Below are 12232 nucleotides of genomic sequence, written 5' to 3'. Positions count from 1 at the left end.
ATTATTATGCTGTTGACATAGGGTTGATATGAATGCAAATTTACTAATAGTCATTCTTTTATTTATGATTTTTTTTTAAACTAGATTGCTAATCAGTGCTTTCAGCTCATAGCTACACTTGCAGCTTCACAGGTCAGTTTTATAGCATTTGTTCAGTAATTCAGTAGTTCAGTAATTGTTTAGGAATTTAGAGGTTATGAAAATGTTCCAATGTCATACTGCACTATGTGTTTCTATCTTTTTTAGGGCAAAGATGTGTTTGCTGTCAACAGTTATGTGGTGGTCACGTGGTTGCCTCCATATAACAATGATCCTCTGCCAGCTTTACCTGTTAGTATGCTTTAAAACATGTGGCATACACATTGTTATAGTTTGCTTTTTTGCAATATGAATTGTTAGTGCAAGAAATCATTAATCTTATACAGGATATTCATCATCATAACTGTGGTTCACCATGATTCTCATCTTACAGGATGATGCTGCAACCAAGGACTTTATTTTACTTCCCTCATTGGAGTCAGGGCATTGGATTATATGTGTAAGTTATATTTTTCCATACGTTCGCCTGCTATGCATTATGTAATTTTACTTTTTGGTTGTTATGGCAATAATAACACAAGACTGCATTACGATCTCTCGATTGGTCCAATTCTGAAGGATGCACCAATATTTTGGTAATTGAAAAGTTTAAAGATAAAAGTCACAAACTAACCAGACATCTCATGTTGTGGAGTGTAGGTTTGTTGGTTAACTTGTTTAACATAGTTTCAAAATAAATTTGAAAGTTAGTTTAAGGTCAAGTTTGCACATCATCATAATGTGTTTTAAAACAAGATGTTAAGTCACACTAATGGAAGGAAATTACTTTACAAATGTAAAGTATTTTAAGATTATTAGAATCAGTATTTTCATTTTTTTCTTTGGCCAAGAATTTTCTTCTTCTGTGCATCACCAATTTCTAATGTCATTTTCTTTTACAGATCCTCAAGCCAAAGTCAAGAGAGATTTTATTTTTTGACTCCATGAATCCTAGAGACTTTGGACATCGGAGCTACATTCAGATTTTCAGGTTTTCCCCTGAGGATAGCACATTTCAAGTTTTACCTTTCTGTGTTCATACTAATAACATGCATGGGTTTGAAGATAATACTAACACAAATTAATGTCTTAAGTAAACCAGCTTGTTTTATTATGCAGTAGTCTTTATCTCATTTTGAATAAACTGGCTATAATTTTTTTTTAGCAGGTGTGAAGAGTGGAAGAGGGAATATTCGACTTCATGAACTGAAATGTGTTGCGCATTATGAATGAAGTGGATCTGTTTGAGCTCATATATATATATATAATTCAATCATAGTGAAATCCAAACCCCTGGCTCTAACATAAAGCTCCGAAATTTTTATTGCAAAATGGTCAAGTACGTCTTTGTTTATATGTGACTGCCTGTAAATATAATGTCTTTAATTATTATTTTAGAAAACTGGCAAGTCACATTTCTCCTGGCCATTGGAACATCTCTGTACTGGCAGATTTTGAGGTACAGTTTTTTTTTTACCAACTTCTTTGCTTGTGAACTTTTTTATTTTGGAGTGTTAAGGAAGAATGCAGTCGCAAGTAACTGGCTTTGGATGGAATCATGATGCATTTATTGTATATGGTCTAACTGTACTGTATATTGTTCATAATTAACAGGGTGCGCCTCTTCAGCTTGGCGGAATTGATTGTGGGGTATTCATCTTGATGGTAAGTAGTCTTATAATTGTTGTACAGCTGTGTCTGTGTGCTAAACAGTACATTTTTTTACATAACAATTTTTTTTTTTTTTTTAGTATGCACTCCATGTTACGCTCTTAAAGCCATTTGATTTTGCTGCGGTGAGTTTGTATCAATTTATGGTTATTTGTAAAGCAAAAGGTCTGTGAAAACACTTTCAACAACATTTTTAATGGCTCTCATTTATCAGTCTGACATGCCTAAAATCAGGAAGTGGTGGTGCTATCAGTTAATTCAGACATTTCCTCTGACAAGGTATGATAGTGATAATTACTCTTTCGATTAAAATTTCCATTCTGTGCATTTCCACTATGCAGGCAATATATAAAAGATTAAGCATTGCTTGCTTAAAACAGTAATGTTTGTCACTTCCAACAGTCAATTCCAACAACTAGTCACCCAGGAACAAGAACTGCCAAATCCAGATGACGTGGAAGTCAGTCCACCTGAGTCAGATATGATGAAGATCACCCCAACACCAGGATTCTACGTATGTAGAGAGAATGTTTATGTATTGCTTGAAATGTTTATGCGTTTACCCTTGTTTAAGGTGTTTATGAGCAGCACCACATTAATTACATTATTGTTGGAATTCCTATATTGCACACAGGACTCAGCAGTAATGAAAAACATATTGCTGACCTGTAAGTGGATGGAGGAGAACCAACACCATTTTGCTGGGAAGATTCAACTGCCAAAGATCTTAAGGATGAAGGAGAAAGATGCCTTGTTGGCTATCACAATGCGAGACTTGTTCGTAAGCACCATGTTTTATGAAGGTGAAATGGATGGAGAACAAATTCTGGCTCCCTTCTTTTTCATTTTTCAGAGGTTAGAGGACATGGAAATTTTCTTGCAGGAAATAAGAGACAAAAGAAATATCCGTGTGTCTTGTTTACACAACCCTCACTTGTGAATTTACCAGTGGGGTACTACAATGTAAATATTTTATTTTTGTTTTGTAAAATTTTATACATTTTTTGTGTGAAAACCACAAAGAAACGCCAACTGAGCCGAGGTTCCAGCGACCCAGCACCCTTCTTGCTGTGAGGCGACAGCACTACCTACTGCGCCACTGCGTCGCCCTGTTCTTGAAAAATATGTATTATTTTATATCTTGTTATACCATTAAAATTGTGTGAAGTGTTGTGTTTTTGAAATATATGGACATTTATTATTTTATGACTTCTTATTATGACATTTTATCTACATTTAAGATTTATTTTAAGTTTAGATGCACATTCTGCTAATTTAAGTTATTAGAAACAAATGCATTCATTTCAACTTTTGTAGGACAGAGGAGTATGTGTCTTAAAATACATCTTCCAAATGTTGTTGGAATTCCACATTATTCTGTTTTAGACTACTGGACTGGTAACTTATTACCATAAAAAATTAAATAAAATAAATAAATATATATATATGAGTACACTCCCCACAAATCTCTCATTTAAATTAATATTTATATAGTATGCTTTACAATATTTGTGCATATACATTAGATTAGTCAGCCCTGAAGCCAAATCTGGAGCTTATTTAACAAAATAACTTACAATAATGGTTAAAAAATTAGTAGCCCAAATTTTGTAGTTTGTAATTTTGTTTGCAATATTTTGCATGAATTTATATGTATTATCTTTCAATTTCTAAATATGTTCTGTGACTAAAATATTATTTTAATAACTATATCTGTTTAATTAATCTGTTTTGTTTAAATGTTCCAATATAAATTAGCCATATTCAATGTAAAAATGGAGAAAAATATTCATTTTCAAAGTGGGGTGTTTTCATAAGCACTGTATATATATATATATATATATATTACAACCACCCTCTTGGAATTTTGTGCATACACATTTACATTCCAAAATGGGCAAATTACAGAAACTACAGTTTACAGTTTTTTTTATTATTATTATTATTATTATTATTATTTATTGCATTTATCAGACTATTCAGATTGGTTCATAAATAACCCACAGATTAATGTGGTGGTCAAAAATTAAAGCGGGTGCACTAATAGTAAGCTTTCACATTGCCTGCCAAGTCTAGAAGCTTTTATCTAAAGCAACTCACAAAATGGAGGAAATTCATCTAAATAAGGACAAAATAATATGACAAGCTTACATAGATGCAAAGTTTATAAAGGTATATGACAATAGAGCATTATAGAAAAGCATTTACGTAATTCCGTTTGTCAGAAAAACGATGCTGACTATGTTTAAAAATCATCAATCATAATCCTTAAAAATATTACAGAAATGTCAACATCTTGCGCATCAACACAAGAATTTATTGCCATTACGCTTGAACTTGCACTAATATTAACAGCCAATGCAACAAGAATATACTGCCATTACGGTTGAACTCACACTACTAATAACAGCCACTTGGTGGCGCGTCATGTATGCCCCACCCATTATCTCAAGCGAGGGGGAGCTAGAGCTGTAGCTCCCCCTAATTGGCTCTGCAGCGAGCACCACTTGAAATTTTGGCAGAATTGTCATTTTTGGGTAAACTATCCTTTTAAGATTGTATAAACATAACTATATAGGAATATTTATAAAAAATATATACATTTAAATACACAACTCTTTATTTAATTTGTTTTAAAATATTTATTTGTGGTGTTTTTTTTGCCCTTATTATGATGTATGCATGTCAATGCACTACACATGAGGCTACTGTTAAATTCTAAATAAAATAATGCATTTAATAAGCAAGGAAAGTGTTTCTATCAACTAAATGTGGTTAAATGTAATTAATATATTTACATTTACCTCATATAAATACAGTTGAGATCTGAATTATTAGCCCCCCTGAATTATTAGAGCCCCTGTTTATTTTTTCCCCCAATTTCTGTTTAACGGAGAGATTTTTTTCAACACATTTTTAAACATAATAGATTCTAATTTCTAAAAACTGATTTATTTTATATTTGCCATGATGAAAGTAAATAACATTTTACTAGATATTTTTCAGGACACTTCGATACAGGTTTAAGTGACATTTAAAGGCTTAATTAGGTGAATTGAGTTAACTAGGTAGGTTAGGGTAATTAGGCAAGTTATTGTATAATGATGGTTAGTTCTGTAGACTATAGGAAAAAAAATTGCTCAAAGGGGCTATTAATTTTGTCCTTAAAATGATGTTTAAAAAAATTATAGCTGCTTTTAGTCCAGCCAAAATAAAACAAATAAGACTTTTTCCAGAAGAAAAAATATCATCAGACATACTGTGAAAATTGTCCTTTCTCTGTTAAACATCATTTGGGAAATATTTAAAAAATAAAAAAAATTCAAAGGGGGGCTAAAAATTCTGATTACAACTGTATACGAGCAATATCACGTGAGTAGCGGTGTGATATTGCGTTTATACAACAGTTCAATAGCATTATTGTGTATATAAAAAAGAAAATCAAACACTGAGGGTTTCAAAAATCCTTTTGTGCGAGGAACTACTTTTTTCCGCCATTCATTCACATCTGCATCTTACATCAGAACTGACGTTGACGTTCTCTGTTGCATTTAGGATATCACAATAATTAACCCTGAAAAAGCCAAAGCAAGGCAAACACTAACAGATTACTTTGGTATAAATACAGAACTACAACATAAAAAGAGAGAGAAATTGCCTTAGAATGTCACCTCCTTGTTCTGAATTTTTCTCCCCTCAGGACTTATTATGTGGTCTCTTTTGCTATCTTGTGGCGCAACGTCAACCATCTTTGCTCTGCTCAGTATGACTAGGCCTGTCATGATATCTATCTCTTGTTTTACATTATATAGCACTAAAATGTATCGCGATAAACAATAATATTGTGATTTTTAAGACCATTTTGACACTATAATAGCATCATAATGCAAGTACACTCCTACATTTAATATTTAATTTAATTATAGTCATTTTTACAATCTAATAATTAGAAATCAGAATGTGAAAATGTGTATCATAAACAAATAAATAATAATAATAAATGTTAACAAAAAAGTGCTTGATAAAAAGAACTAGAAAAAAAGTAACATCTATTTTCATTCGTCAGGAACCCACATGAAAATATACTATAGTTATTATTAGTAAATACTAGTTTTAGTTATAGTTTTTTAACCATACTGACACTAACACCTCCAATGAAGAATGAGACGCAGCAAAATCAGCTCATTTTTTTATGTATGAGCGATATACAGTTGCAGTCAGACTTATTAGCCCCCCTTTGAATTTTATTTTCTCTTTTAAATATTTCCCAAAATATGTTTAACAGAGCAGGAAATGCTACACACTATTTTCTATAATATTTTTTCCTCTAAAAAATGTGTTATTTGTTTTATTTTGGCTTGAAAAAAAGCACTTTTTAACATTTTAAAAGCCATTTTAGGGTCAAAATTATTAGCCCCTTTAAGAATAGTTTTTTTTGAATATCTACAGAATAAATCATTGTTATATAATGATTTGCCTAATTATTATAACCTGCCTAGTTCACCTAATTAACCTAGTTAAGCCTTTAAATGTCACTTTAAGCTGTATAGAAGTGTCTTGATTAATATCTAGTCAAATATTATTTACTGTCATCATGGCAAAGATAAAATAAATCAGTTATTAGAAATGAGTTATTAAAACTATTATGTTTTGAAATGTGTTGAAAAAATCTCTGTTAAACAGAAATTGGGGGAAAAGTAAACAGTGGGGCTAATAATTCTGACTTCAACTGTATATATACATATAAATAATTAAGTTGCACAACTTTTTGCTGTCAGCTTTAACAATTATAAGAAAAATTTCTTGTGAAAATGTTTCTACTGTATACATTTCTGACATCTACAACTAGAGAAATGGCTTAAGTTGGCTCTAAAATGATTTTTAAAAATAAATGAATAGAATATAAAGCAATTTTATTTATAAAATTTTTTTGATTAGACAAAATACAGCTTTGTTCTACAACAGACATTCTTGAAATAAAATAATTACAATAATTTATAGTAGGTACCTCAACTAAATATAAAAAAAAAGATTTAAGTTTATCAGGATTTCTCAAACCATAACAAATCACTAACATTTATAAAACCAACCACTAAATTACAGCCAACCGTATATATCTCGCCTACTAAAAACGTTTAATGACATGCAAATATTTGTAACCACCAAATACTGCCGTTACCTTTACTAGTGTCCGGTATCCGTTCCCTGGGGTCTGTTCATCCAAATCGAAATGATGATAGACGGTCATAAATCCAGTGATCAAAGGTTCAACAGCGCGACCGTGTTCCTGAATCTGCTTCATGACCCCCAACAGACGCTCAGCGGCGTCAGCATTTGAGGAATTACTGGAGGATCCATTCAAAGTCGAAATAACATCCAAACAAATCGTCTGCAATCCTGCGAATACATGCTTATGATCCATATCGGACAACCTGAGAGAGCCAGAGATTTCAAAAATAATCAGATGAATGTAAACGGAGCAGGTAACAAAGAAACAAAACAAAAACAATACAACAAAACCCTGTGACAGTCTCATGAATATACACTATTGTTGTTCTAGAGAGAGAAAGCAGAGCCTGACAGATACCGGCCTGTGCCAGGGAATACAAAGACTCAATGTTGGATCACATCGGCGTATTCCAGCAGAATTGAGTCCTTGCGTCATTAAAGTTCAAAAGTACAGTCAAGTGTTTTGATTCTGACAGACACCAATGAAAAGCTTTTAAAAGTATCTGATTATCCTCAGCTATAATTACTGGAAATGGCGTTCCAGAACATGAGGGGAACATGAGGATCATGTCTGGCATGACTCTAGATCTCAGGAGGAAAATAAAAGAGCTGCTTTAATGATCAGATACAGTCAGACTAATCTGTCATGGCCAGTGGTGTATTAATTGAAACATCTTTTTTGCCTGGGGAAATGCCGAATTTGTAAAAGAAACAAGACTTAAAAAGCCCCTATTATGGGTTTTTGAAAATAACCTTCTATATAATGTGTAACACAGCTCTAAGTGAATGAAGAGGTCCAGCTGAAGTTTAAATCTGAAGTGCACTGTGTTTAAAACTATTAATTCTTTAACGAAATAGGCGACTCGAATAAATAGAATCGAATAAATAAATTGAGTTGGGTTCGGATCTTTTGCTTGAACGAGTTGACGTTGATACGGTACCTCAACAAATATGTAGCTCCAGATCCGGTAAAATGTGAACGCGCTTTCCCTTCAGACACTAGGAGCTCGAGAGATTACGGGACTGATCATGACATGAATATATGTCGATCGCTGACAGATGGAGATTCGGTTGCGGGGAATATAGGGTTAAAGTTCATTTTCACTACAGTGTAGCCAACATAGTGTTGTGTTTGCTTCCGTTATTTTTCTGATGATTGATATAATAGCTTATGCTGCAACGCAGGATTCATCAGCCATTTGCTAAAAAGGAAGGAGAAACAGAAACTATTATGTATGGGACTTTGTCAGTAACTGTTACAAATCATTTAGACAAGTTTCTTCTTCCACCGGATCCTAACATGTAAGTGTCATTAAAATTGTTGCCTCGCTTTGTGTAGTTTGCAAAATATGCGTTTAATTGTGTGTTATAAGTTGTAATCGCCCCACCCGGCTTGTAATCATGTGTCTATTATAGATCAGTGCTTTTATTGTGTCTCTCAGGTTAAGCTTTTATGGCTACTCACATATTGCATCCAAAACCACATTGAAAATGCAACTTTTACACTTTAAATGCGTTTCTTAACTCATGATCCTCTGCCATTTTTTGTCTTTGTTATTGCCACCATTAGCTGTTCCTCACACATGTGGTATGGTTAATTTTCAAAATAGTTAAACTCTTGCCACTGCGTAGATTAATACTGAATGTTTGTCGTTGTTATTAATTGGAGTAAGGTTTAAGAGTAGAGTAATATGCTAGTGTTTAACTGCCCTGCGCTGCTTTATTGTATTCCTGCATTGGGCTCTCACATACTCTGTGTGCTACTTCATTGCCGTAGTGGGCGTTTCTCTTTATCTTGCGCTGAACCCAGTCGACCAATCACAACAGACTGGGTCATCCGATCAATCAGCGCAGATTAGCTTCACGCTAAAGCCTGGTTTATTCTCGATGCGTCCGATGATTTCAGCTGGCGGAGCACATGATTTTTTTTTAGATTCAAGCAAACAGTTGATTGGAGTTGAATGTAAACCATTTTCAAAAGATGTTGTCTGATACAGGTACGACTGTACAGATATCATTATCATCTCTGATCATAGAGATAACCAGATGATCAATAATTCTTGGCTAGAAAATAATTATAAGAGGACATAAGAGGAGGACAGAAACTAACCAGACAGTAATGTGTGAATTGTGGAACGGGCTAAATCTAAAAAACATCTGTTTTTAAGTAAGTGTGCTTATTTTTATCTTTTTGCTTTCATTCTTGCCATATTCAAAAAATATTTGTAGAGTAGCCCATGTTCTCTTGTCATTAATGCTTTAATAAACTTTATTAGGTAAAACTGTCTGAGATATGAACAAAAGCAAGTGATGCATCAACATTTAATTAAAAAACCTTAAACAGTTATAAAAATCATTATAATCATTCAAATAATTTATAAAAATAATACAAAAAATAATTAGTTTAAAATTCTTGAATGATTATAATGATATGATGTAGTTGCGGAAACTTTCTACTACTCTGTTTATCCGTCTGACTTTTCGGTCAGTTTCTTTTGACCGCCCCCTGTCGTTTTCAAGAATGTCACAATGGCAAAATCTGCAAGTATAAAAGCCTCATCCGTTTAGTGAGGTGCGTGCGCAGTCAGCTGAGGTGCACGATGTGGCACCAGGCGAAAGTATAAATCCAGCTTTAGGAGGGGTTTGGGAACAAATGAATCGCTGAATGAATATATTATGAATAATTACCTATGATAATTAGGTAAAATAAATGCATATTATAAGACAATGAAAGCATTTTTTTGACCTTGCATGCATATCAGCCTGTTGTTGGAGACCCCCAAAACTAAATTATGACTTTTTAAAATGCAAAACAGGGGCTCTTTAAACTCGGCTTCAGATCATACACACAAAAAAATAGCGTTATCTTTTATCATTTTTTAATTTTAAAAAAGTTTAATCCACTTAAATATATATATAAAAAAATATTTGTGTTGTGAAAGCATTGAGGAATTGTGTGTAACCCAGTGTACACTCAAAAAATACTTTTGCTGCTTGTTTAAACTACTTATTTAAAATGAGTTGAAACAACACAATTGTTTCGTTTTCTTTTGGGACAACTTATTTTATATGTTCAATCCACCTAAATTTGTAAAACAAACAAAATAATTAAGTTAACTTAATCGATTTGTGCTGGGGAATGAATTGTGTGGAACTCAGCATTTTTTTACAGTGTATAGCACTGATCTGAATTATTCATTTACAAGCTGCAGCCACTGTTACAGCTGAGCAGATCTCTTTACTCAGCAAACACTTCAACGGTCTGAGATTACTATTCACTTTCGCTCTTTTACACACACACATCAAACTGCTGGCGGAAAACAATCACTTCTGATCAATAAAGCAACAAAGGCACTTTCACACTTTGATGCCATCTCCGTTTAAGAGTGGGTAAAGGACATTAAGACATTATGTCACTTACAATGTTGCATATCAAGGCTATGCTATACTTTATGTCTCCACTATTATATATGGATTTTGTGTAGTTTTTTTAAATGGTCCCAGATGAATACTATGATGAATAGATGTCCGGCATGCAAGATATAGTTAATATTAGTTAAAGTATAACTGAAACCATAAAAAATAATATGAACTAAATGTAATGCAAATACATTTAAAGTAATAAAAGAAAATATTTTGCTTCAGCTGCAGCCATATTTTTACAGAACTATTTTTACGTTTTATTACAATATTTTATTTTGTTTATCAGAAAAGTTACAAATCGAATAAAAAAAAAAATTACACAAAATTACAAAAATAAAAAGCTAGAATTCCATAATAGGCTATATATTCAATGAGGAAAAAAATATGAGGAAAAAAACATATATATATATATATATATTTATATATATATATATATATATATATATATATATATATATATATATATATATATATATATATATATATATATATATATACAGTTCTGTCTGGTTTTCGAATCTTATTGGCTGACAGCCTTGCGATATTCTGCAATAACAGCCTCTTCACTCTTGTGTATTACTTCACCCACATAGAGTGACAGCAGATCAGTAAACTCACAACAGTGTGACAAATATTGCAGCCGTTGGACAACATAAAGGCTTTTTTTTAGTCAAGAATGTAGTTGTTCAGATTGCAACTATGCAGTTTATTTATAAGGATAGCGCCTATTTTAAATATTTCTAATTTCTGAGATACAGTGTTTCGGCATCCCTCAGCCCATCATACTGAGCAGCGCAAAGACGGTTGACTTTGTCCATCCACAAGATGGCAACAGAGACCACATAATAAGCCCTTAGAGGAAAAGCTCCACGTAATTTCAAACTACAGCTGACCAAATCATTATTAAAGTGGTTCATTATTAAAGTCTCTTTTGTATGTTGTAATGCTGTATTTATGCCATAGTAATTATAGTGTATTGAGTGTGAGATAGGGCTCGCATATCAGACAAAAACTAGACTTGATTGAGGGCGGTGGGCCGGAGGTAAATATACCAAACTGCAAAGTTGTCCATGTAATTTCCTAATTTATTATTGAAATTCATTATATAATTTAATTGATACTATAATCTATTACATTTAAAATACTTTAATTGCAGTAATAAATATACATTTTTGTACAATTTATAATGAACATCTTACAATAAGGCTGCACGGTGGCGCAGTGGGTAGCACGTGTCCGCATGGGTTTCCTCCGGGTGCTCTGGTGTCCCCCACAAGTCCAAAGACATGTGGTACAGGTGAATTGGGTAGGCTAAATTGACCGTAGTGTATGAGTGTGAATAAGTGTGCATGGATATTTCCCAGTGCTGAAAGGGCATTCGCTGCGTAATATATATATATATATATATATATATATATATATATATATATATATATATATATATATATATATATTTATTTATTTATTTATTCTGAAGAGGGTCCAGTAAACTTGCCTAGTTAACCTAATTAAGCTTTTACATTGCACTTTAAACTCCTTTTGGGTATACTACACAAAAACTAGTAAGATATTTTGTACTGTCATCATGTCAAAGACAAAATAATTTTGTTATTAGTAATTAGTTATTAAAATGTGATTTAAAAATCAATTCGTTAAACAGCACTTAGGAAATAATTAAAATTAATTTAATATTTTACACAAGAGCTAATAATTTTTTGCTCAACCATATATAGTTTATAATACTGCATCCCTGCCTTGAAATTATTGATTTTTAATGCATTTAATTTTTAAATACAATTAAGTTCAATTCTTTCCAAGATTAGTTTTGTGT

The 12232-nt window shown here is 32.4% G+C and overlaps 3 protein-coding genes across 8 annotated transcripts in view; 2 read left to right on the top strand and 1 right to left on the bottom strand.

Moving 5' to 3' along the window:
- si:dkey-3n22.9 overlaps nucleotides 1-2922 on the top strand; it is a 57293-nt gene extending 54371 nt beyond the window's left edge. For all 5 annotated transcript variants that reach the window (XM_073931538.1, XM_073931540.1, XM_073931537.1 and 2 more), the window contains 10 exons: nucleotides 85-132; nucleotides 247-330; nucleotides 473-538; nucleotides 981-1069; nucleotides 1477-1537; nucleotides 1693-1743; nucleotides 1830-1874; nucleotides 1964-2028; nucleotides 2152-2263; nucleotides 2384-2922. In XM_073931538.1, the coding sequence (XP_073787639.1) occupies nucleotides 85-132; nucleotides 247-330; nucleotides 473-538; nucleotides 981-1069; nucleotides 1477-1537; nucleotides 1693-1743; nucleotides 1830-1874; nucleotides 1964-2028; nucleotides 2152-2263; nucleotides 2384-2689 (927 nt within the window). In that variant the 3' untranslated portion in view covers nucleotides 2690-2922. The remainder of the gene's footprint in view (nucleotides 1-84; nucleotides 133-246; nucleotides 331-472; nucleotides 539-980; nucleotides 1070-1476; nucleotides 1538-1692; nucleotides 1744-1829; nucleotides 1875-1963; nucleotides 2029-2151; nucleotides 2264-2383) is intronic.
- slc9a3.2 (solute carrier family 9 member A3, tandem duplicate 2) overlaps nucleotides 1-12232 on the top strand; it is an 82173-nt gene that overhangs the window by 12862 nt on the left and 57079 nt on the right. The gene's annotated exons all lie outside the window — the stretch shown is intronic.
- lipea (lipase, hormone-sensitive a) overlaps nucleotides 1-12232 on the bottom strand; it is a 35617-nt gene that overhangs the window by 22575 nt on the left and 810 nt on the right. For both annotated transcript variants that reach the window (NM_001316725.1, XM_005159495.5), the window contains exon 2: nucleotides 6929-7181. In NM_001316725.1, the coding sequence (NP_001303654.1) occupies nucleotides 6929-7171 (243 nt within the window). In that variant the 5' untranslated portion in view covers nucleotides 7172-7181. The remainder of the gene's footprint in view (nucleotides 1-6928; nucleotides 7182-12232) is intronic.

The sequence above is a fragment of the Danio rerio genome, chromosome 19 (genome assembly GCF_049306965.1).
Source record: "Danio rerio strain Tuebingen ecotype United States chromosome 19, GRCz12tu, whole genome shotgun sequence".
Taxonomy (NCBI): Eukaryota; Metazoa; Chordata; class Actinopteri; order Cypriniformes; family Danionidae; genus Danio; species Danio rerio.
Note: the sequence above shows the minus strand (reverse complement) of the source record. Positions and strands in the feature narration are given on the sequence as shown.